This window comes from Nyctibius grandis, chromosome 6, assembly GCF_013368605.1.
Source record: "Nyctibius grandis isolate bNycGra1 chromosome 6, bNycGra1.pri, whole genome shotgun sequence".
Taxonomy (NCBI): Eukaryota; Metazoa; Chordata; class Aves; order Nyctibiiformes; family Nyctibiidae; genus Nyctibius; species Nyctibius grandis.
In genome coordinates this window covers 80414505-80441331 of record NC_090663.1, presented here as the reverse complement: position 1 = coordinate 80441331, position 26827 = coordinate 80414505, and the positions used below count along the sequence as shown (strand labels likewise).

The following is a 26827-nucleotide window of genomic DNA, read 5'->3' as shown; positions in this document are numbered from 1 at the left end:
AAATGAGTGATGTTTCTTATATCTGTTGGAGAGCAGCGTAGGGGAAAGGGACCTGGGGGTCCTAGTGGACAGCAGGATGACCATGAGCCAGCAGTGTGCCCTTGTGGCCAAGAAGGCCAATGGCATCCTGGGGTGTATTAGAAGGGGTGTGGTCAGCAGGCTGAGAGAGGTTCTCCTCCCCCTCTACTCTGCCCTGGTGAGGCCGCATCTGGAATATTGTGTCCAGTTCTGGGCATCTCAGTTCAAGAAGGACAGGGAACAGCTAGAGAGAGTCCAGCGCAGAGCCACGAAGATGATTAAGGGAGTGGAACATCTCCCTTATGAGGAGAGGCTGAGGGAGCTGGGTCTCTTTAGCTTGGAGAAGAGGAGACTGAGGGGTGACCTCATTAATGTTTATAAATATGTAAAGGGCAAGTGTCATGAGGATGGAGCCAGGCTCTTCTCAGTGACATCCCTTGACAGGACAAGGGGCAATGGGTGCAAGCTGGAACACAGGAGGTTCCGCATAAATATGAGGAAAAACTTCTTTACGGTGAGGGTGACTGAACACTGGAACAGGCTGCCCAGAGAGGTTGTGGAGTCTCCTTCTCTGGAGACATTCAAAACCCGCCTGGACGCGTTCCTGTGTGATATGGTCCAGGCAATCCTGCTCCGGCAGGGGGATTGGACTAGATGATCTTTCGAGGTCCCTTCCAGTCCCTAACATTCTGTGATTCTGTGATTCTCTGATCGTGACTTTATTCTATGAGTTGAATGGCTTTGCCTTTAGCTTACATTTATTGTGACTAGTATCTGCTTCATTGCTTCAAATGGTCTTCCAGAGCCATGGTAGTGAAATAGGATCTTTCAAATAATGAAAACCAGAAACTACTTTTTTTTTCTGCCACAGTGTTGGCTGTAATGACGGAAAGTCATTGATTTCTTGAAACAGTTTCTGAATTGTTTCCTTGATGTTGCCTACCTCTCTCCCAATCTCTCCTTTCTTTATAAGCAGTTTATTTCACATACCTGTTTTGTTCCATGAACATTTCTTATACACTTTGTTTATCTGTAGTTTGTTAGACAGGTCTGTGAAGTTTGGTCACAAACCAGGTAAAGTCATCAAGATTTTTGTGGTAGGGCACTCACTGAAGTAACCGGGTGTAAGCAGTACAGAACCTGATATGACAGAAGGCGATATAAAATGGATCATGCAGCTTTACAAATACATCTTCTTGTGTGCAGCACATTTCTACTGCTGCTTGTCACACACTGAAGTGTTCAGTCTCGAGAAGTGTTCAGAATATGTCCTGTTAATGAATCCTATGAAAACAGAACGTAGGAGGTGAAAAGCTGTTACAAGGCAGGTCCTGATGGAGGTGACCTGCTGTGGGTTTTTGTCATTTGAGGCTAAGTTGTCTCTCTGGAAATAATCTCATCCCGTGCTGATAATTTAATCAGTCTGAGCAATGGTAGTATAAAGGCATAGCTTATGTATGGAAGATATTGTATTATGTGATAGATCATTCAGAAAGCTTCTGAGGAGAATTGTAATATTTTGGCAGGAGTTCAAAATTCTCTTTCCTACAAGGAACAGGTTTGGTGGTGTTTTTTTTTTGCTAACATGTCATTTTGAGGTTACATGGTAACATCTGTCAGAGCTATGCTAACCTCTGTCATCCAGCTGTTATAATTGTGGTATTTTCCTTCCTTTTCCTCCTCTTTCCTCTCCTTTCTGCTTTCCCTTTCTCCTCCCTCAGAAAAAAAAAAAAACACCCAACAAAAACCACCTCCTTTTATACTGAAACTTCAGGTGGAATGAAGTGGTTATAAAAGCATCTGTCAACACAGGAATAGTTTGCCAAGCCAAGTATTTGGGTTGGAAGTCATGCCGTCCCAACTGCTTGAAAACAGGAAGTATCTCTGTTAAGTGATGGATAGCTCTACTTTGCTGAGAGGAAGAAAAGGCTTTTTTTTTCTTTTTTTTTCTTTCTTTTTCTTTTTTTGCCTCTGGGCTAATAAATGAGTTCTGCAGTTGTTCCATGTATGTGAAGAAAGACTCCTGTAGAAATGTGTATATGGGTGCACACGTCTCTGTGTGTGGATATATGTGTGTGTATGAATATACAAACTAAAAAAAAAAACTAAACACCAAAACCAACAATCCACTTCATACATGATCGGTCCCTGTCAGAAGCCAGCCCAGGCACATCTTATCCCAGTGATTCCTGTAAAGCTCTCAAAATCTGTCAGAAACAGCCTGCAGGATTGCAACGGCTCCCGGGTGATTAATTGCCAAAAGAGTCTGGTTCCAGGTTCCATTACATGTAATTGTTATCTTTTCTAAAGGGGTTCTTTTATTAAACCCCCACCCCCCAAAAAAAGAGGGAAAAGAAAAAAAAGAACTGACATTCCTGAGGTTTTGCACCTCTTAGACAGGAGCACAGAGGACTCTCTTATGTAAACATACACTGAAGAGGGTGTGTTATGTTGTTTATTAGCTGATGATAGATTTTTTTTTTTTCCTTCAGTTAATTTTAACTTTACTAAAAATTATTTTATTAGAAATGGGGGAGGAAGAGCAGCATAGCATTTAGAGGAGAAGAGGGAGACTTCCAGTGCCTTCTCCACATCAAAACCTCTCTGTGAGACCTAGCAAGTGGCAAAGGACTGGATTACTTCAGCTCCTCACTAAAATTGTAGGAAAACGGCCAAATATTGGGACATCCTCTGTCCGCACACCGCTGCGATAAGACTGCTCAGACTGGACATGGGGAGAGAACAAGGTCTTGTGTGTGAAATCCCCCTTGCAAAGGAAGCCAGTGCCGCAGCCCTGAGCCGAGACTCTGCCTCTCAGCATGGCCACAACGAGAGGATGTCGTGGCTGCAGCTGAACGAGCAGAGGAAGAAAGGTCGAGCGCTGTTTTTCACAGAGTTTGTGGCTTGAAAACCTGTGTTTGAGTGTCCTGGAAGTTTGGGCAGATTGTGGAGAATCTGCTGTAAATTGCTTTGTTTTTTTCTGAGACCATATTCCCAAAGCAAGGGGGAGGAGAGCCTGATTCCCTGTCGGTGCCTCCAGGTCTTTGAATACACGTAAGAGGCTTGATTTGGAGCTCGATTTCTGTGGTGCCAAACTGGAGTATCTGGAATTGTATCAGTAGGGTTGCTTGGATTTGCACTGCTTTTACTGCATTGAAAATGTGCTGCGTTACTGACAGGTTGAGACTTTTATAGATGGAGGCCTGGGCAAAGCTTGGCTCCCAATGAGCACTGCAGTAATTTGTGCCAACTGGCCAATTTAACTGTTTGAAATATCAAGGGAAAAAAAGCATGGAGATACTGGTTCTGCAGCTGCAGAGTATCTGCCTGCAGATGTTTCTGCCAAGAGAAGTGATTGAAACATGGTTTCTTGAGATATTTTAATCCTATCTGAACAAAACCACATAAAAACGTGTTCTGGTATTGTCTGCATGGGCCAGGGAGCACATTGTTCCTCACAGTTGTGTTTACGTGGTCTCATTGCTGTAACGAAACAAGTCTCCTCAAGTCTTCTTTCTCCATGATTCCCCTTGAATTAGCTATATTAATCAAACTCTGGCAGTGGCAGGACTGTGATGTACAGCAGTTGGTACAGTTACTCTGATTAAAAAGATGAGAATGTTTTGGTACGTCCAGCTTTGCGCAGATTTAGAAATACAAGCCTGGCTTTTTCCAGAGCTTTTCTCCTTTTGCATCCAGAGGCAGTTTCTTTCGGTGGAGGAGAGGCAGTAACCCCACTACCCATCCCTCTTCCCTGCTGCCCCTTCTCCATGTGTCACCACGGCTGCTGTCTGGCGCAGGAGTGCAGCCTGTGATGCAGGAGGGACTGTGGGAGGTGAGCTTAGGAGGAGGCAGGAGGGCACAGCAGCCTCTTCCCTGAGCTGTATAGACAAGTCAGCTGAATAATCGCTGGTGCTACACGCTTGGTGCCATATCCCCAAAGGCACAGCTACCTCCAGCCCGGAGTGGCCCGAAACCCCATGGTTTGGCAGCGAGGTGAGGGCTGTGGTGCAGACACCAGGCTGGAGGCAGCACTGCTGAGTGCTGGGACATACGAGCTGGCCGTGTGGTGGGTAGTGCGCGGTGGTAGCGTGGTGGTGGTGGTTAGGGACTCAGCCCACAGTGGGACCTCATCCATGCTTGACAGCAGATGTCAGGGAAAGAAAATAGAATCAGAAGCAGCTCTGAATACTTTGGCCATGTGGAGGCTCCATATGCTTTCATATCAACTCTGGAAATTTTTGCTTTCTTGAAGCACTTTTAGTGCTGCTGACTTATAACTTAGTTATTTAAGTAATGCTCATATCTGTTTAAAATCACCACTGTTAGTGGAAACGACAGATTTGCTGTGAAACATGTAGAAGCAGGGTATGTCATTCAAGCAAGTGATGCCAATGGTTTCTATTGATTCAAGGCAATTCTTTCCCCAGGTTTCGTTTTATAAGGAAAGATGAATTTGTTATTTTTCTGCATACTGGAACTGTAGGGTAAACTGTGTTTTGCTGTAATAACTAAGAGACTGATCTGTAGTGATAGCTGTAGGCGTTAGTTCCTGTTGGTAGCCAGCAAGAAGGGCAATTCCAGAAGATACATTGAATTAGACAGAAAAGTTTCCCTCCGTTGATGAGATGAACTGGAAACGGGTAAAAATCAGTGGTTGAAGGAAAGGATTAACTAATGATAGTAGACCTGGAGGATAGGCAAAGTGAGTAGCTGAATCCTGCACAAGCAGGGGCATTTGACAGCCTAGCAGTGAAGGACAGATTGCATTCTTATTTTTCAGATGGTTAACTCTCCGTATCGCTTCATCTTGGTTTGGACTCGGATGATATAAACTGTTTCCCTGTTCGAGTTGGTTTACTGTTTGTCGGCGTATCAAACCACGTGTTTGTTCTCTGCCTTTAATTAGTACTTCTCGTTAATACCCAAGTAAAATGTTCCCGCTGTGCTCACTGCCGCTTGATAGCGCGCATTCTTCCCGAACACCTGCTGTCAAACCTATCGTGTTTTTTCTTGTCAACTTGCACAATGCTCCAGGTCTTGAGCAAGACTGACATGACGGAAGGGTTGTACAGCCTGATTTTTAGAAATCTGTGTGGAAGATGAAGTCTTTGCATGGGGACTGATAATAGGAGACTGCGATGTTTTGTAGGAGCTAGTTTCCAATAATATCTAATAAAATTCTGTTTGCAAATGCAGTTTTTGAAGTAGTGGATATACTGTAGGTTAAAGAAGCGAACTGCTCCGCCCTGAGAGGAATCGTAGATGTTGTGTAACGACAACAGAGTAATCTGCACAAATCTTGGGAGAAGTACAAGGGTGGTGACCAGCAAACAAGTCATCAAAGAGGGGAGCTGGTTAGAGATGTTGGCATGTTATGATGGTGGTGACAGACGCTGGCACAGAACGAAGAAGGTGGGGAGGAGGAAGAGAGTGGGGAAAGGGGCTCGTGGCAAGAAAAAAGCAGTATCCGGAGCCTGTAATTACAAGACTCCAGCCTTGTGACACAGCAAATAAGCGTGTCACCTGAAACAGAGGAATTTGAGGTTGCCTTCTGAAGCGGCTCATGCCAGATGGAGGGAGAATAAAAACCTTGTGGAACAATAAAATTTAGCTCTCCACTGGACTGTGGCTTTTAAGTCCTTAAAGTGATACTCTAATGTGTCTTTTCCCCTCAGCGGCTTCTAATTTTGGTGATTAATCTGTGGTTGCACAAAGCCTCCAGTAGCCTGTCTAGCAAACAGGACGGATGAGCTTCCCGTATTTGAAACTTTCAAAGATCCTAAAACGCCCAGCGCTTCCTGGTCTGTTGCGTAGGGAGCATGACCTGCTCTGGTACAGAGTGAGAGCGAAAATATCAGGCACCGAGGTGAGCCTCAAAAGCGTAGGAGAAGCACCTTTATGGGAGCTGACTTCGCTCCTGCAAGAGATGAACGTGATGGCACGAGAAGGCCCTGTCATCGTTAACAAATTCACTTCCTCAGCCTGTCTTTAATACTTTCCACGCTTGCAACACATCTGTCCTGACATGTGGGCAAAAACACTGAAAGGATCTCACAAACAGTTATTGCTTGCACAGACTACAGGATGGATAGGACTGACTTTAAAATGATTTACATATATTCAAATACTGTAATGATGAAAGTAAAAAAATTTGCATTACCAAATAGATTACAAGATACAGAGTACCACTCACGTTCGGGAGTCCGTGTAAGTAGGGACCTCAACCAGGGTTCATAAATAGCAATTGTTAATTTAAGTTGGAAGGATTTAGTTACAAAGGAAACAGATTGTTCTTGTTATTTCCAGTGCTCTCATTTTCATCTGTGGTCTAATCCCAGTGGACTCCAAAGGCAGGATTAAACTTTTAGTTGCATTTTTTAGGTTCTGCATTAGAATAAATGTATTTGCTTGAAAGGAAATGTCTTAAATTGACTATAAAAAGATCTGTTCCTACTTGTGGAGATTGATTGCAGAAGAGAACACGCCGTAACATTGATTTTTCAGATGAACTTTGTTACCTGCTGAACCTACTTGCTCTCTCTTACACACCTCCTCAATATGCTGTTTACTCTGGAGCTTGTGTTTTGCTATGCAAGTTACGTTTTGCTAAAGAAAACTTTGCCCAAGTTTTCCACATTTCTGGAATTATATTTTTTCTAATGTCAAGTTACCCTCTTGCACCATTTGTGTATGACATTTTGTTATGAGAACTGATTAAGAATGATTTTGATGAGTTAGGCATGGCTGTAGAAGTATGTCAGTAGGAAAGCTATGTTTTTTTTATCCCACAGAAAGCTCATCAGCCAGGTATGCTTCTGTCAGTGTTATAATTCTGCATTGTTTGACAATGTAGTTCTTGAAATGGCTGAGTGTCCTTTGAAAAAGCTAGCTAAAGGTGGATGCTTTAAAAAAGAAAAAAAAAAAAAAAAAGGAAAGGAGGAGGAGGAGGAGGAAAATTAGCAAAGCCCTAAGGTTAATTCTAGTCCATTCTTAACAGGAACCACAAATATTTTCCTGGCTTTACCTATTTAAGTTTTCTTTCCTGAAATAATTATCTTCACAATTGCACACAAAATACACATTTTTGAACCAGCTGTCTTTTCCAATGATACATTTTGAAGTAATACTCTATTTTCATTACCGAAGAATTTAAGCATTTCTTTTTGAAAGGGGAGCAGTTTCTTCGTAATTGTATTTTTGCTATTGATGATATGTATTACATGACGATTATCCCACTTCTCTAGTGCTCCCCTGAAGAATACTGTATCTGTGTACCTTTAGTAACCTTTCAGTGTACATGAACTCAGACCCCTTTCGTAACTGTTGTGGTAACAACAAAAAAATTACATAAACTTGCAAAAGAATTGCTTAATGGTATGAAGTGTTCTGGTTTCTACCAAAACCCCAATTACTTAATTTTGTGCCCTTCCTGGCCTACATAAATTATGCAACCCTCGCATCTCACCATCAGTGAATTATGTAGCTCTGCGCACACATCAATTAATTTTGGCCCCATCAACTTCCCACCTTCTGTGTGCTCCTAGCCTCAAATCAGTTCTGCATCTCCCAGCCGCGAGCGGTTAATTTTGTACTCCCAGCAGCTCATATCTGCCTGAACCTGCAGCCCCGCTTCAACTCTTCACCCTCCCCCAGCTGCTTCTCCTCCTGCCCAGCCAAGCCACTGCCTTCTCCTGCTGGATTCCTCCTCTTCCAGCTCAGCAGTGAGGATCAGTCCCAGCTGGCTTCACCTCCCGCCTCGCCAACAGGTCAGCGCCGGATGCCAACATGCTGGATCCCAACGCACCAGATCCCAACGCACCCTGCGGGCAGCGGGACTGGTCTGGAGGTGACTTGGGTGTCCTTATGGCTCTCCACGGGATTTCCAAAGTGCATATGGCAAGACTGAAGCTCCATCTTCTGGAACGGCCTGTGAAAGTCATGGTGTGCTTGGAGCAACCACCTCCAAAACCCTTCCTGTGGGGAAGCCCACATCACGCAACACCCCATTAAGAAGAGAAATAGCTTCTAGGTCTGGAAAGAAAGTGGCATGGAGGAAAAAGGTGGTTCCAGCATCTATCAAACTCAGAACTGCTGCCAGCAGCAGAAGTAAGCATGACCTCGGCCTTGGTCTTAAAGCTGACACCATTGCTGCAGGTGTCCACACCAAACGCCACAGTTGGCTTCTCTAAGCAGCCCAGAAAGAGCTCATTTTCCTCCAGAGGAAACTTCAGTGTGCAAAAGCATCCAGAAGGATGTCTTATTCCCTTATGCAGACCTCTATGTGCAGCTCAGTTCTGAGTCCTGAATTATTTTGGCCAAAAAGGAAAAGCATCTCCATGAGAAGTATGCAGAGACCAAAAGCCTGAGAGGGCAACGTGATGTCCTGCAAACGAGAACGGCCTTCACTTGCCGTTGCTCTCAATTGCTTTCAGACCAGCGGGCAGCAGTGCAGTTCTGCAGCCCACCAACGGCCTCTCACCAGGGATTTGTCCTCCAGCAGCGCAGGACGGGTCAAGGCAGGCCCCTTCCTCACCCTCTCCCTCCACTTTTAGTTCCTCAGGAGTGTAGAGGGGAGGTGGCCGGTGGCTTGCCAAAGGGACAAGGGTGGTGACAGCAGAGTGAGGAGCAGTTGCACTGTGGCCGGGGTGTCCCAGGGTTACCGCATTTCCCGTCCAGCTGGGAGGGCTGGTGGAGACCAGCTCTCGGTTCACTCTGCCTGTCTCTCCGGGGGCTGGAGGGAATTTGACTCTTCTCTCAAGTGAGGTTACAGAATATTTTCTCTCCTCTCCTTGTCTATGTCTATTTAAGCAGCAAGCACTGCAGAGACTGACTTGTGCTTTTTTTGTACAGTTCCCAGCACATCTGGCCGTCTTGGATAAGGTCCCTAGGCCTGATTGTAGCAAAAAGTAATGATAGCGTGTTTAAAACTTGGGCCTCCAACTACGGCTATATATAAAACGCAGAGCATTTGGGACAACCTGGAGGAAATACAATTTTTAGTAACTGAGCAAAAAACCCAATATGTTCACTCTTTTACATCTGCAGTTGTGCTTTGCAAGCGTGGGTGCTCCGTCGTGTTAGAAGACTGTAGCTCAGAACTGAAAGCCGAGGCAATGCAGGGGAGCACTTGCTCCCAGCTGAGTGGCATCAAGCACTTTTCCTGTCCTGCTTGCCCAACAGCCATGGTCATTCATCAGTGCAAACCTAAGCTGGCCTTAGAAAATGTTGTAATTATCTAGGCGTCCTGATTAAACCTGCCTTCCTTTGAAAGAGGCACACCACCATACTCGTGTGAACACTTCTTGTTTCTTCTAAATAATAGAATTAGCTATGGGCATTTCCTTAAGAGCCCGCGGAACGCAATTGCGGTATAATTCCTCTCCCTCCAAGCCTAGTCTTGAAACATGCAAATTTCTCTTTCAAGTGTGTTGGCAAAAAATGGCAATATCCTGATACACACATGATTTAGGCACTGAATTACACACTGGTTGAGTTCTCATCAGTGGGTTGAGTTCTTTGGTGAATATATCAAGAGTGCTGTGGAAGGTAGCACAGTCTGCCGAGGAGATACCAGTGCTTCTCGCTCTCTTTTGTAGGGATCCAGCACTGGCCACTGCCAGGGGCAGGGTACTGGGCTGGATACGGACCTTCGGTCTTCCCAGCACAGCCTTCCTTACGTAGCTCGATGCAACACACTGCAGTGCCGTGCACTTTCGGCTGTGAACGTTTTCATGTTCTGTTTTAAAAATAACAAGACATCTCTTAACATTCAGGATACATTTTTCCACTCTGAAGCACCACAACAGTCTTTTTAAAGAAACTCTAGGAAGGGTGTTAACTTGATCAATGCTGTGCAGGAAGGAAAGCTCTTTCCTACTATTTTTTCAGCATGACTTTCACTGACATGATCAGGCTGGGAAAAGACTTATTGGCTGACAGCCCAGGACAGCCATGCAATATCTCTAGTCATCTGGAACTCAAACTACTCTGCCCAAGGGAGAACCATAACATAAAAACAATTTAGGTTACATGATGAATCTTATAAACATTGTTCAGTTTCTAGAAAATAGCTTAAATACTATTTATGTGCATTTGCTATGCACAGGGTTTGTTATTTTTTTTTTTTCCAATGTCAAGTAAGAAAGGCTGGGAGCGTTTTTACTTTTTTTATTGTATATAGTTTTCAAAAATCACGGAGATTTTTAGAAACATACGGAAATGAGCTTCCTCTCTTCTAATAAATTTCAGAGCTTGGCTTCTCCTACGTATCGGATATCATTGTTTTATATATAGATAACGTTTACTTTTTGACCCTGTCCAGAAAGCACAGGGTCACAGACACGCTGGTTGGAGGGGACTTCCAGAGGCCCTGCGGTCCCACTCCTGCACGGTGCGGGACTATCGCCAGCAGCACATCGGGGAGGGCTTGGCTTCGTCTGGCCGAGCTGCAAAACCCCCGAGGCCAGAGTTTCCGCAGCCTCCCCGATGACCTGCCCTGAGGCTGTGCTTCTCTTCTAGAGAGTTTTTCCTCCCATCCAGTCTGAACCCTCCACGCTGCCCTTTGTGGCCGTTGTCCCCTCTTACGTTGCCTGTCGGCGCTGCCCAGTTTGCTCTGTCACCCTCCCACCTCCCCAGTGTATATATAACCCGAGTAACCCTGGGAAACCAAAGTGCAAGGGCCAGTATATGTGTATGAAACTGCAAAGTTGGGGCTTTAGCTTGTCACTGTATCAATCTGTTGAATCTTCTGTTGTCTTGTGGTACAAGAGAAGGAAAAAACAGGGTTTTCCCAACAGTTCAAAGCTGATGCTAGAACGTATTAACTATAGTGCTTTTGCAAGTCTGGGGTTTTTTCTCTCCCTTTTTGAAGCTGAGCATCACTGGCCTCTGTCTGTTGTTACCTTATTTTGCATAAAAAGCTGTCAGAGTAATCTGCTCTTCTGTAAGCATGTGCAGCTCTAATAATTTGGGGTAAAGCAACGTGAACCCAGAATGTAAGCTATGTAAGCTTCACTTCAAAAATCTTTTTTTCTCCACTTACTGTCTTGATGGAAGATCTGAACTTGGGATGTGTCCGTTGCCACCTCTCCTTCTGCCAAGTCCTAACATTCCAGCACACCTTGCAACAAGCCTAAAATTATTATTGTAGGAAAATGACTATGGTTCCTTTATGATTCCTTTTTTCCATAATCTGGCACTTCACAAGCTGAGTAGCTTTACTGTCTTTTCAGCAACGGATCCGTTCTAACGTAAGAGAATAACCCCTCTTGCACATAGCTTCATTGTTCTTGGGCAGCTTCTTGCTTTTGCTGAAATTGTTGGTTATTTGGTGGCGTTGTTGTTTTTAATTGAGTTGTGATTTTTACTTTCTTGATGGGATGTGCCGTGGGCTATAACTTTTCCTGTGATGCTTCTATTGCAGGCTTTGCTGAGACCGGGGCGAATAGACAGAATTATCTACGTGCCATTGCCAGATGCAGCCACTCGCGGGGAGATCTTCAAACTTCATTTTCGGTCCATGCCAGTCAGTGAGGAAGTCTGCTTAGCAGAGCTCGTTCAGCACACACAGAAGTACTCAGGAGCAGAGGTAAAACTTGCTGAATGGTAACAGCCATGGAGTTGGTGCACAAAATTGTGGTTTTAAAATTGAAATCAAGTATCATTCAGATATCATCCCTTGAGTCTTCTCCAAGTGGTGGGGGGGAGTTATGAAAGGGAGTGTTTGGGAGATTTCTGTGTTTCCACTCAGAAAACAGAATACAATCTGGGGCTTTTTTCCTTCAAGATCTCCATCAGAGGATTGTTGCCAGGGGAAGGGACTCTTCCAGGGTGAGCCTTAGTATGATCGCAGATGACTTCATGAAGGATGTGCTGCCAGGAGGAGTGGAGGGAGGTGGGGAGAAAGTGCCCCAAGACTGCCCAGATGGTTCACCTGGTCGTCCCCACATCCCCAGGGATCTTTTGCATTTAGGATTGTGACTGAGAGCCTCAGATGGAGGGAGGAGAGACAGAGTTATGAGACAGTGTAGGGGAATTGCAGGGGAGTCACTGGTCACTTTGAAGCTCGTATTTACCTGTTGCATATAATCAAGACCTCACAGCAGCAGTTATTGTTATAGCTCGTTACTATTAGTTAGTCAGCTTCTGGCAATGGATGTCAGACAATTATTTCCTGTCCTGGATAGAAGGAGGAACTTTCTCAGATGCTGCTGCCTGGCAGTTATAATAAGCATTGGTACATTAGTGGTCACCACTCTGCTCCCTGAATATTATTCATGTCAGTGTCTCGTGAAAGGATATTTCATTCTTTCCTCATTTTGATTAATGAAAGTAATTATATTACTTCAAAAATTCAAAGAATGTTATTAAGGTTGCCAATTCAAGCTCTTAAAAGGTATGAAATACCAGAATTAAAATTTCCACCTTACTGTAGCCAGTCCTGGTACATGCGTTATCGTACTATCTTTAATTACATAGTCACCTTCTGCTTTTTCCATAGCAGAGTGGAAAATGTGATGTGCTTGCTTCGGCTCCCCCATCTTTCTGTGTGCTGTTTACAAGGGCCGGGAAAAAAGTGAAACTTTTGTCTTGGTCCAAAAGAGAGGGTGACTGTAGAGTATTTGTGTGATTCCTGTAATGCTGAAGGCCCTTCTCAACTGACTTGGTATTGGATGTGCTCCCAGGCAAGACTTTTGCTTGTTTAGCTATCACTTAAATGCGAGTGTGTTGTAAAATGCTTCATTGCCTACTAGTAACCTCTGGCTGGTGAGGGCACTGCTGTGAGTGCTCCAGGTCCAGGGAATGGGGTCAGACCTTGCCATACACAGCAGCAGTGTCTGGGCTAGCCTCCAGGCTCGTTCTGGGAAGCTGTGTCACGGTGGACACCAACGTCAAACCCGCTGGAGCTTTCCTCCTCCACAGCACAGGACAAACTGTGCTCTGGGAACGAACAAATGAAAGCCGCGTAGCGAGCAAAGCTGTTCTGTGTAGCACATCTTTTTGCCGCAGAATGTGGGATCTCATAATGAAAAAAAGGCAATAATAAAAAGGATTGCAGGCTTAAATGTTGGTCTGGAAAACTGTCACAGCTCTGCTGCCTCCATGCTTTGGCGTAGTGACTTGAAACAGTACTATGTTTATACCCAGATGTCAGTGATACGACTTTTGTTGCCCTGGGAAAACTTATCTGCTTCTGGTTGAGTTACAAGCCTCCAAAAACATAAACATAAACATATCCTCTGTTGTGTATGGAAACTGTCTTCTTACCAGGCAACAACTGTAATGCTTGTATTTCAGAAATTCCAAGCATATGGGGATTTCCTTTGGACCTGGATCAGCTGAGGCTCTAGTGGTGAATTCCTGTGCCTAGCTGATAATGAGTCGCAAATGTCTTGGGGCTGGCATTTGTACAGAACCGAAAATAAGTTAATGGATCATTGAGTGCAGCTACGAACTAGTTGCAGGGGGAAAAAAAAGCCTGCCTGTTTCTAATACGGTATTTCTCATTAATTTTGTTCTTTTGCATAATTCAGAGAATTATAATAACTGGAATGTAAAGAGTAAATACAGAAAAAGCCTCAGTCAGTGTTCCTTGGAAGGATATATAAAAAGTCTTGACAGTTGGCACACACAGTGGCCAGTTTCATTAAAGCCTTTTCTTCCTAGAGTTGCCAGCTTCCCAGCTTTACAAATAGTTTCCGCTGCTGAATGGCAAGTTCCCATTCCACTGTTCTACCCTTTGTTTAGAAAAAGAAATGGAAAATGCTTGGTTTTGTGACTAGAAGATGCTGTATGAATAGGGAATTGCGTGTAAAGATGCGTTGAATCATCCTGACATGAACTGAATAAACAGCAAGTAAAGTGGATAGTTCAGTACGCGTCTGGCTTCCAGCTTGGCCTTTTTTCAGATCAGATATTTGTATATTTTTGCCTGTCATCATTTATGACCGGTTATCTCTATTCACCTGCTGGATGTACGTTTCTCATAATGAGTACCTTTAAAGATATATCAAGATAGCAAAATAGGGTGATTACTTCCCACTGTTTCAGGTGAGAGAAGATGGAAGATAATTTATGAGGGTGAATTACAATTGTCTTTTCTCATGTGCAAGTGAAGTTTAGTGTAAAAAAAATAAGTGCATTAGAGGAGCAATTTCTGTACAGTTAGCTTTTATTATGCTAATAGCATAGGTCAAACAAAGCCTCGGCTTTCTAGAAATATTTGGGTTTGAGTTCGATATTCATTTCCAGGCCCTTCTGAAGTAGTGCTCTGCAGCAGTGCTTGAGGTGCTTCGTCAGGGATACTTCAGTATCTGTAAGTCAGGAAAGTAAGAAATTGTTTTTAGAAGTGTCTGAATAGCAAGGTTTGGTCTTGGAGTTGATGTTGACACCAAGAATCATTCCCTCCTCCCTCTAAGGCAACTTCTTTGGCTGCATCCCTGCCCTGAAGGCATCTGCCTTTTCCTAGGACCACCTCAACCTCTATTGAGCTGAGCGGTGTGACAGAGCTGTGCGCAGGGTAGATCTGGGTGCTGCAAGGACAGCTCTGCGGTAACCGAATGTCTCCTTTGCCCTCACAGGCAGGCCAGCAGGTTTCACGTAGTGTGGCAGAGGAGCAGGCAGAACCGCGCTTGTCTTTGCCCCCAGGTTTTTTTCTAAGAAATTTCTACTGAAGGCCGTGCCTGGGCAGCTGACGCCTCGCGTGGTTCAGCAAGAGGCTGGGCTATGCTGTACCTCTGGCCTTGCGAGGAGCAACTGGTAAGGACACAGAGGAGAAGTCTCTAGTCCTTGAAAGTAATAAAAGTGGCTAAAACAAGAAGTGTCGTGCTGCATCAAAATTTTTATAAGGTTTATTCTGGTGTTCCTGCATTTTATTTTGGGCAAAATTGCAGGAGATTCAACTTTTATAAAACTGATGCATTTTTTTTTTAATGGATTTATGTCATTGAGATGTCTTCACTCGGAGATTGTTCAGTTTGATCATAGCTTTTTCCTAGAGCTTTTTCACTGTTACACTTCATGCTGAGAAGTTTTATCTGTTTGATTTCTCACTGTGCTTTCTATAAAGTACGATTAATTAAAGATCCAACCACAGAAGTATTTAAAAGCAATGTTTTAAAGTGCAAGCAGTGTGAGTTCTTTGGGCATCATCTGCTTGCTTTCATGATGCTGCTACAGCCAGCTTGCTTTAGGAAAGGTGGGCCTTCCACAAACTCAGATGCTCTAGTTTTTGAATTTGGAGTTCAGATTAGGTTTTTCATAATTATTGGCTGCTCTCTGTTGTGATAGAAAACATCAATAGTCTCAATGCACTTTCTAATGTACGTAAGAACATAATTACTTGGACAGTATCTGATAGGAAATTGCTTGTCCTGTAATTTTTAAATTATACATTGTCTCAAACAGAGAAGAAGAAAGGTTGTAGTTGGAACATGTCTTGGCCTAGAGGAAGGACACCTACCTTTATAAATGCAAAGACTGATGTCTTTATTAGACCCGTGTGGGGAAAAAAAAGATTATATCATTTGCCTGTACAAATTAAGTGGAAGGGGTGTGTCTGTCTTCAATTCCTTGGAGTTTGCTCTGCGAAAAGGGACGAGCAAGGGCTGAAGACAATGTTTCCCCACTGTAGAAATGTTTTGCTCCAGAAAGGAGGTGATAAAAAGGAAAATAAACCCAGCAGAGCGAGGGACCTTCTTTTATTGTCTAAGCCTCAGTCAGATTATGTTTTTGTTACAGTTTAGAAGGCGGTAGCAGAGAGGGAGGTTTTAGGCAGAAACTGAAATCAAGTGTTGAGTTGTTTTGAGTTTAAAGTTGGTTAGAAGTAATAAAAAGTTAAATGTCTGGATATGATGACAACATTCTTAAGACAAGCGTGCTTATAAAAGTAAGCTAATGGGACTGACTGCTTTTAAGTTGGTGGAAAGCAGGTCATGGTGAAAGCGAAGGCTGGCATTGTTTCTATAGTATTATCAGTTTCCATGCTTACAGCACACAATAGTAAAGCGGGAATCTGGGAACCTGTAAATCTTTCACTGGTTCTTAGTCCAAGTCGAATAGTTAATGTAAAAAATATCTTTCTCACTTTGCAATAACTCTCAATGGGAACACAGAGAATGAAGGAGGGAAAAAAAAGCAAGCCAATGAAGGTTTGCTCTGGCTCAAATGAGAGCGTATTTGATGCCAAGAAGAGTCTTTGCAGCAGCACACTAGCTCAAATCAGCTGAAGCCTTTGACTCTTAAAATATGTATTCCAAAAGACGCAAGTTCTTGTTTACCAGATATTGACATATTTAAACTATAAACTTTAATAAAAAAACCACCCCAAACAGCCAAAACCTCCCCCGACTCCTCTCTTTCTTACAGAGGAAGGTACCAACTACAAAAGAAGTGAGGATGCATTCCATCGTAGGTGTACAGGAGGGTAAACAGTCTTTTAAGAGATTGGGAAAAATTTGGCTCTTTAGTAAAAAGCATCTACAGTAAAGGTGAGAGAAGGCCTAGATATAGGGGGGAAAAAAAGGACATCTGACATAGGATGTGTTATCTTCTTTACATCTAGTTTTCCATGAAGGAAAAGATCTTCCAACTTAAGGTAAAGGCTTTCTGCTTAACATTTTTAAAGGGCAATGGATCCAATCCTGTGTAGTAGCCTAAAAAGAGACACAGTATTTTGGGAGTGAAGGCATCAAAAAAATAAAAAAAAGAGTGAAGTTTCTGTATGGGGAAAAAAAACCCAGTAGACCCTTCAAATCATGTCCTGGCTAAAGTTGATGGTTTTAATTTTTAAATACAAACATGTTTGTTCCTTCTATGTGTAGTTATGCTAGATGCAGAGCATGTTCAATTACCATTGAATTCAACAGCTGTTGAAGGTGCTCAACACATCATGCCTTGGGACTGGGCCCTCAGATTTTGAACTTCTAAGATACCACCAAAAAAATGTGTATGTGTCATCAGAAAGGTGTGATTTGAAAATAGATGTTGGTAGTTAAAGCATCTGTGGCTGAAATGACTGTGGGCTGACTCTGCTGGATGGCCTTTCCTTCTGAAGGAGGTCTGCTTAGCTCCACACCAGGGTATGGTATTGCAGTGAAATGCAATTTTCAAAGTGAGGAACGCCGTCAAATTGAAACGCAGCAAGATTAAGGCCTCAGATGAACCTCTGAAGTTTCTCTTGGAATGATGCATAGGATCTGTTAGTTTATATCACTCGTTGAAAAGTGAACATTTTTGTGTGGGTGGGTGAGGAAAAGAGACTCAGCCTTCACCCAATATGGGTTGTGTGGGCTCACCACCTTTCTACACACGTTTATCAGTGCTGAGGATGTGTTTGGCACAGGCAGCTGGAAGGTGAGGAAATACCTGGCATTCGGAATGTTTTCTGAATGTCAGTGTTTGGGATAAACGGGATGAATCACCGGAAAGGAAATAACTAACTACACAGGACTTCCCATGGGATTTTGCTTACTGCTGGTCTCGCAAGAGCCTCGTACGTGCAGAATGTGCTCGGGCAGATTGGGAACGAGGGCAGCGCGAGCGTCTGGGTAATCGCTCATTGCACGGCGGTGCCGAACCGCAAGAGTTTGTGGCGTTACATCGCCTCTCCCCGCTCTACTTTTTGGTCACTTTAGAAAGATCTGGTTCCCCTCACGCATTTTTCAGAGATGAGGTGGCGGTGTTGTTGCCCTAAGTGGGGTGATTTTCATCACGTCTTGTCTAAGCTGAGACCTGATAAAGTACAGCATACGTTCACCCTATGAGTATATAAAACATGGTTGGCAATTAGCATGTTTATGCAAAACGTGAGGTTTGGTATACAGGAGGGTATTTGCACTGAAATTTATGCATGGCAAGTTTATCTGGGAAAGAACATTTTATCCTTCAGTGAGATAATGATTTGCTAATAGTTTAATCAAGCAGAGGAGATTTAATGCATCTGGCTGAAGGGACATTAGCGTTTCCGTAAAGGTCAGACCCATTAAGAGCTCAGGAGGATACAGTCGAAACTGCTTCCTAAGTAGCTCAAAGAACAGCGATCCTCAGAGGAACTTAGGGAGAACGCCAGAGGCGATCTGAATGAGCCCCCAAGTGAGCACCAAACAGTGTTGAGGTGTGAAATTTAGCCTGCTTCTCAAACCTGAGGTTTTCCTGCTCCGTACAGCCCAAAGAGCTGAACATTTTGATTCCGTAAATGCTGGAACAGTTGTAGTGCAGGAACCTTACAGCTAATTTCAATATGTTTTTTTTTTCTTCCTTTCTGTGTCTTCATTAAGTATTAACGGCATCGTCCACCCGGGTTGTGTAAAGGAGCACTTGTGTTTGCATTTGTCCTCCCTGTGCCTTTGGAGGGTTGTTTCTTGTTGCATGCCTCGTGTCAGGGGTAAGCTATCCTCTGCCGACGGGGCTGCTCGCTTCCGATGAGCTTTTATAAAACATCCGTAGCTTCACCAAACCAGCCGAGGCCATGGGAGACACCTGCGTTTACCAGCGTAAAGCGTAGGTATAGAGAGGGGAGTGTGTTGCCAGCACAGCGGGGGACTGTTGAGCTGTCACACAGGCTTATAAAAGAGGGACCTAGACTGATTCTCTGTCAGCCAGCTTCACTTGCCCTCTGCTCTTGCCTCTGGCTTTGCTGCTTTATTGTCCTGGTTTTGGCTGTAATTCCCAGCAATGGAAAAACATGTTGCTCTTTAAAAACAGATGGGAATTCATTCCTGAAGGAAAAAATATGTCTCTTTAGGCTACCGCTATTGTTTTCTTTTAGTTTTATTTTTTGCCTGTGAGTTATTTCTAGCAACTTTTAATTTAATTCATTCTTTTTTTTTTTTAAATCAGACAGCGGGGATTATTCTTCAGTGTCTTAAAGCACATGCTTTCAGTATGCCAGTGATCACAAATGGAGGTATATAATGTTCAGAGTAAAAATTGCATTTGCAGTTATCAGGAAGGAATTGAAAATTGCTTGGTTTCTGCCTTTTAAAGTGTTTTCATCTACGTAATGCAAATGCTTGTATCAGTTCAGAGTGACAGAATTTGCTTTTGTGTTAAAAAAAGGAAAAGAAAAAAAATTCAGCACTTTTTCCTCATACGGATCTGTTTTTCTGATTTAAACCTGTAGTGCTGGCACTTGATCTTGTAAGTTACGATGTGTCACAGGGTATGCGGTTAGCAGTGAGCCTGCTGCTTTGAATTTGACTCAGCTCTAGTCCTAAAGAATAAGACAAGGCATCCAAATTAGAGAAAGTCAGCAAAAAGTCATTGCACTTCATTGAGAATTGATTCCTGATCCTTGACTCTTATACACCAACTTCAGGGTCAGATCCTCAATGTATACAAGTCACTGTAAATACTGAATATATCTTAGTACATTAGCAAAAGATATGTCCGAAGCTTTTGTTTCATTTTCTGTAAGACCACTGATTTGCATCCACTTTTTTCATAAATGGGGGAAAAAAGTAAATATTCTTACTATGTATCTGTTGTTATTTCTCATGCCCTTAAGATTAGCGTGTGTCTGACTCATTTAAGTGGCTGTTATGATTACTTTTAATACTATACAATATCTGACTATCAAACCTCAGTGTTCAATTTACCTTTCTCTATGTGTATATACGTTTTCCTCTTGGATACGCTGAGGATTTTGAGGGGGTTTCCCATGGAAGTAGCACTGAGGTATCATCTCGGGCATCAGCTTGGCCAGGAGAGCTGCAGAGGGCTCCCCACTTCTGCAGTAAAATTTCCTTTCCATCCTTAACAGAATCAGTCCTCTAAAAATAAGGGTAGTACTTGGACAATGATATCCAGAACAGTTCCGATTATTATCTTAACTGGCACTAGGAATATTTAAATGTAGTACCTGAAGGCTAACTCAGATAGGATGTTTATACCAGGTGAAACTATACAGAGGAACACCTTGTGCTGACCTATTTGTATTTCTGGTACTGTGCCAGTTAAATTGCTGTCAAGGTGGAAGAAACGTTAATGAATGGCAGAGGAATAATAGAGCCCCAGTATAAAAGCTTATTAATCTCCTTGAGTATTGTTGCTGTGAATGAAGAACGTGTATTTTAATGACAATACTAACTGTTTACACTTCACTGACCTGCAAAGATTGGAGAGATGTATGTATGAATTAAAATATTTGAGCATATATTGGTATCTTTGTGTACATATAAAATAGGATGTTTGCCTTTGGCAGTCATCAGCGAAGTAATTGTTTCTGTTGTGAAAATTTGGAACCTAATAGTGAATAATAAAATAATATCTAGTAAAATCAATAAGTGTGCCATTAGACTGTGAATATCTTGAACAATAAACGTACTGAATTTCAGACTTAAAAGCTGTCACTATTAAAGCTACATTTGTATAGAACGTGCACCAACTATTCTGCTTCCATTGCTTTCTCCTATAATAGAAATAATTTTTCATTTGTGTAAAGTAAATGTTGAGTTTATTTTGGGAAAGATGATCATTACTGATAAAGTATTTGGAGAGGTTTTTATGGTGTTTTTTTTCTCCACATTTTAATTGTGATATGCTTTAATACTTCCTATCCCTAAAAATGTGTATGAGCCACAAGCTTACACGCTTCTTGTCATCTCATTAAGTTATTTGAGTTTGAAAATGCACTCTGCTCTATTCCTTTCAAAGGGCTTTTGTTTATGCATGATTTAAATTTTCTAAGTGAGATTTTTTGGGAAAGAATAGTTGAAATATCTGCTTTTGTTCTGCTCTCTTTTTTTTTATTCACAAACTTTAGCAAGAACATTGTTGGAGTTGGAGGCTTTTTGGTGAGATTAAGCTGCTCAACAGTAATTCTGAAACAGTTTGAGAAGTTGTTGGTAATTAAGATAGTCACTGATGCTGAATGTGGGAACAGGGAAACTGTTTGCAGCCAAGCCTACGTTGTCAAACAGGGAGATTTTCCTTTTTGCCATGGAACTTCTGTTTTCATAGTGTGCCTGAACACCGGCTGTTCAGGAGCAGGAGAGCTGCAATCCCAGTGAAGAAGGCTCTTTAAGGGGAGCTGTCTGTAGCTGGCTTTCTGTTTTCTGTTTGAATCCGAACAAAGATTTTGTATTGGCACAAAATTTTGGTCTTAGCATTCAAACCATTGCCTGGAGTAGAAGCTGTCAAGTAACATTTCTTAGCACTACTGAAAAGCTGATGGGTCCATGCACTGCTGTAGCTCAGGTTTTTGTATATAAAAAATTGGAAGCTGTTATTTCCAAGTTATCTTTTATGGTTTCCCTTAAATACGTATGGAAATACATAAAGCTTTAGATTGCCTGTGGCAAAAGGGTGAAATGGTTATTGGCAGATGGAAACAGCACAATAATAACGCTGCAGCAGATTATTAGCTATGTTAGAAGCAATTCCGTGGACTGTTTTGCTTTATAATTAAACTTTTTCAAACTATCACCTAGTTCTCAGCTTAAGCTTTGTGTTTCCTGGCTTTGAATAATGAAAACATCAAGGATAGTTGGGTAGAAAAAAACCTTTCAGATCTTAGTCTTCTGTAATTTGTCCATGGCATTGCATGTATAGAAGTGAGCCATTGGATCTGGGTTGACCACTTGCAGTGGAAGAAAGCAGAGCAAAACCCAAGATGACTGCAATTGCTAATTGGTCTCGACATCCCCATTGTCAGGGGAGGAGAACCAAGAGCGTTCTGCACAGTTTGAAAGAGCTGCTTTGGATTTTGTTTGTTTGATGGTTTATTTTCTTATTTAGGGAAGTAGGGAGGGTTGGTTATGATTTCAGAGTAATTGACATCTTACAGAGATTGGCTTTGAGGTGTTTGATACTTCATTTCCTAGCAACCAAAGTAAATTTGTGATAAAACTAGACTATTACTGTTACACTTAACATTGCACAGTGCAACACACCATTGGAGGGAAAGGGGTGGGAGAGCAGCAATCTGTCTTCTGTTTCGTCTTGTATATTTTGGTCTTACTGTGCTTTTTACTAGGGTAAACCAACTTTTGTCTTTTTCCAGAACTGCTCCTAGTGAGCTCCCATTTGATGAGAAACTGGTGAAGGGGGCGGGGGGGAAATGTACCCAGCTTATAGGTTAGGCTCTGTGGGTATCTGCGGTGGGATGTTTCCAAGTGTTTGTAAGTCCACGTCAGGAAAACTCTTCCCACTCAATCTCTCTTCAGCAGCCACTTTCCCTTGCAAGGCATGGTTTTTGTCGTTCAGCCAAGAACGAAGGACCGAAGAGAAGAAGCCAGGAGGACAAGTTGTTGGGGATTTTTCTCATGATAGGCAGTGATAGGGGCTTGGGTGTTTAGCACTATCACACTGCCACAAGCAAGCAAAAAAACCCCCCAAAAAACCCAAACCCAAAAGCCACGTGCCGCTTGTGTTTCTGGTTACCTCTGTGAGTCGCAGTTGTGGCTGTGTGCCTGGAGAGAGGTGTTTTGGGGAGTTCCCTCGCCAGGGAGGGCATACAGTATGGCTGTAGGGTGGCGGGCTCGTCAGATGTGTTACCGCTTTATAGGATCGTGCCATTTCTGTGGTCTTTTTTGTGTACTTACATGTTATGTAAACGGGGAGGGAGAAACAAACCACGCTCCTTTGTTAGTGGAACAAAATTTGCAGACAAGAAAACGTGTTTGGTAATTTAGTATAATCAAGAGAGAACAAAACTTTTCTTGATTTTTACTTTTCTAGTTTAAGGCCTGAGGACTTCCAAAGAAGAGCTGGCAGTCTTGGTTTAATATCCAAACAGTAAGCGCTCATCGTAGTAAGATGTCACTTCTCTTCAGAAGTGGAATATAGGCAAAATGTTAAAAGTTGAAAACTTACTCTTCATTTCTGACATTTGTTGTTACTAAATTTGCAAAAGTATTTCTGAATTCAGTGCACTGAACTCAAGGAAGAAAAAACTAGGATTTTTTTTTATTTTAAAAGAGTTTTTTTAATGTGATTATATATACTTTTAGTAAGTATACGTATCTCTCTAAAGACCTTCCTTTTCTTCTTCATGATTTGCTTCAAGGATATGTAAAAAATAAGTTCTATGAACTTACCCATCCAGAAAGCATTCTGTTCTTTCCTTTCCTCTTGTTTTTTGTATACCATTTTTGCATTCGTGAGCTAAAAAAAAGATCTTTTGAAATTCATTGCTTTATTTATTAAAAAAACACCCTATATTTTGTCTTCATTAACCCTTGTTTATTAATAACAATATTTATGGAAGAGCAGGAAAAAAAGAAAGAAAAAACATGAAATTCGTTTGTCTTCTATCAGTGCTTGGAAGTTGGAAGAAGAAAGTGAACTTGAGAATTTAGGCAGTATCTTACCCTAGGCTAATTGTTTAGCATTAAAAAGCGAGCTTGCATGCAGGAGGGAGTGTTATGTTTTGGACTTACTTCCTTGTAACTCATAAATCTTGGCTGTATAAATGTTCAGTCATTAATTAAGGCTTTCAAATTAATCTGTTTCCTGACTGGACTTGGCTGGTTTTGCATAAAGCAATGCTGTTGCCCAACTTCCCAGTTTAGGAGTGCTCTCAAATGTGTGATATGGAAGGATGATGTTTATTGGGGAGAGTTAATGAACACGATGTATGGAGGAGGCATTTTGTTACTAATGTGCAGGAAATAGGGCGGTGGTATCAAAATGGTTTTGTGTACTTTAATTACTTCCCTTACTTCAAACAATGGCAAAAAATGGCTATTTTATATTGATAAATGTCAGTCCCGAGCAGAAGTATTTTTGTTTCCTTTCATTATTCTAGGTTAGTGTTCTGTCTTTGCAATTCAGCCAGTTTACTCAGGGTGATATATAAACACAACCAAAAAGTCTCTCTCATGATGGAAAAAGATTTCAACTTTTATTAGAGACTTTTAAAAATTAATTGACAATATTATTACTTAATAGTAGTAGTATCATTGCATTCATTTGACCTGCTCATATAGTAACAGTGCTCATTTGGGTTTTGTGTCCTACTCGTGTTACCCTTTCCTTACAAACGTGTATACATATATTTATGTCTCCTTTCTTACTTATGAAGCCATGTAGGAGCTTTTACCATACATTTAATTATTTCTCTAATATTCAGGATTTTCAGAAATTCGTATTTAAGTGGTGATATGTAGAGTATACATGGTACTGTAAACGTCCATATTCTCTTTAGCACTTAGTTATACACGGGTCTGTCATTGCTGTGGGGAAAGCGAGTCTACCAGCTCTTCCTTTGAAGTGAACATCCCTTAGCTCAGGCAATGAATTTGCTCTTAAAGGTGAAACAGCCCAAGCTGCAAATGAATCATCCAGCCAGGCATGGTATTTTAAAAGCAGGTAATCCTGGAGATGTACTGCATTTTGTAGCTATTTCAAACCAAAAATGATGGGTAGATGTGTATTGCAGCAGTCAGCCGCCTTCGGTTCTGCATGTGCAACGGATTTCATAAATAACTTGTAGGTTTTCTGTTCCAAGCTGTCTAATTTGTACATGAGAGAACTAGAGAACTTCCTAGAGCAGTAGGAATTATGATGAACATGAATAAAAAAGATCTCTCGTTAGCTCTTTAAAGACTCAGTGTTCGATGTATGAAAGTGTGTTACTGCTCATGTTTTCTTTGTCGTGAAAGTGCAGAGAGAGACCACAGTGCTAATCGATGTACCCTTTACCAAGGAACTCAAAAATAGTCTGCAGTGTGTGCTTACAAACCTGAAACAACTGTTATCTACCATGAACATATTTTTCATTACTTTCATATGTGTGTTGCACCAAGGAAGATACTTGTTTCCTAATGGCTAATTAGAAATTGGTCTGACCAAGTTTCAAAGTCTGAGAGAGTTTGAAATCTGAATTTAACTCTTCAGCTGAATTTCATCATCTTTATCGCTTCAGCCAAAGTCAGACTATTAATACCTTTCATTTCTAGCCTAGTCAAAGTTTAGATTGTTACCCTACAGCATTTCAAAGATTTTCATGTGCATAAAAAATTCCCTGTAACCAATGGAATTATTTAATGCACTTAAAATCAAATACGTGTTTGAGCTTGCTAAATCCAAGGATTATTTCTTTAATTCCTAAAAATTAAAATGTCTTCTAATTTAATGTATATTATTAATTAGATAGGAGAAATAACTGAAGATGTATCAAGCTTTTATTTACTTTTTTTTTTGATTTTCAAGGTAGGATGTATTTTTGCAGCCGTATTCTATTGCTGTCGCTTACGTGCCTGTCGTTTCCTAACAGTCCGTTTCCGTCAAACCAACTGGTGCATGAACTATCCAATACTGTTCTGTGCGATTACATCTTGATATAGCAAAATGATTTTTTCCATGACCAAGAAAACTCCTTACATTTTAATGGGATCAAAGAGTAGGCATGGTCTGATTCATTTAGTCCCAAGCTAAGTTATTGTAAACGTTTCCAGGTTTGTCAGTTTTGCTTTTTACTGGTTTCTAATATGAGACATAGCTATAGGTGTTTGTGAGGAACAGTGGCCAGATGAATCCCTCTCCTTTTAATCAGTGTTTTGAAATCGAGTACAACTCGGTGTGGCCTCAATGCTACTGTAGGCACGTTAAAGATCAGCCTGACTTTTAAGAACAAATCTGCCACTCTTATCACATCTTTTTGAAGCAGCAAACTCTTTTTTTTCCCCCTTGCCCCCATGAGATTATTGCCATCTGATAAGTTCTTTCAAAAATAGCTCCATCCGTAGAAATCTGCTACAGAGACGCAGTATCAAAGGTGCGCAGGCAGCGAGTGCCCCACCGAGTGGGGCAGGCAGTGAAAATCCAGGTGAGCCTGTCATGCTTGGTAAAAGTGCCATGTGGAGCACGATAGGAAGGCTTGCTAAATTATAAAACATAGCATTAGGAAACTGTGGTAATAAATCTCTCTTCTGTCAGTCTATATGTCATTGGAAACAGTCCTGGACTTGCGGGGAGATAGGTTGGGCTGTCTCATCGGTTTCTTCTTTCTTGTGAATTTGATAAATCAATTGACAAAGCGTATTTGGTAACAAGTAAACCAGTCATATTTCAAAGCCTGAATGATGCCTGTGTGACATTTATAATTTGAAAGCTGTTGTTACATAAGGCTCGGAAGGCATTCGGTGTTGCATTTGGTAGTATCTGTGTGCCACCTCAGTAACAGAAGAAATTATAATTTGCCTTCTTTCTTGAAAGTAGGACTGTTTTTGCACTGTGCAGATTCAAAATCAAGAACTACATTCAAAACACCTATGGGCATTGTTACAAATTGTGTCTTTCACAGACCACACATTTGTTTGGGTACCTGGCTCCTGTGGGGTGTTACCAGTAGGTTGCCAGTATGGAGTGGCTGGTGGTGGTTTCACTGCCATTCTGACACCGTACCACTGAAAGAGGAACTTGGAAAACACAGCAAGGAAGTTAGAAAGTTGCTAAAAAAAAAAAAAAAAAGTACAGGAGAAGTAGTTCAACCTATTAAAAAAAAAAGTGCTTAACACTTGTGTAAGTTGACGTAGGTGGTGAGAGCCGTGGCCAGTGACATCTCCCTGGGCCACAGGAGCTGCTCGACTGATCTCGCAGTCCTGGGGCTCTGAAGGCTTTGAGACCTGTGTGGCATCCGCTTGTGATCATTGCTCATGCTGTACTTTCTCAAGGTGAACAAAACAACGTTACTGGTATTAAAATGATAAACCTAGTCCAGTCCTAGCCCAGCCAGGATCCGCACAGGACAGGTTGTTCCCTGCAAGTCGGAACAACACTGATAACATTTGGCAGGAATAGCAAATAACGCATTAATATTTGCATTATGATAACGGAGAGAGTCTATTTTGAGGTTTATATTTGA

General features: G+C 42.0%; 1 protein-coding gene across 1 annotated transcript in view; it reads left to right on the top strand.

The window, feature by feature from the left end:
• AFG2A (AFG2 AAA ATPase homolog A) overlaps nt 1-26827 on the top strand; it is a 202163-nt gene that overhangs the window by 151551 nt on the left and 23785 nt on the right. The window contains exon 15 of the mRNA XM_068402793.1: nt 11444-11608. Coding sequence (XP_068258894.1) covers nt 11444-11608 — 165 coding nt within the window. The remainder of the gene's footprint in view (nt 1-11443; nt 11609-26827) is intronic.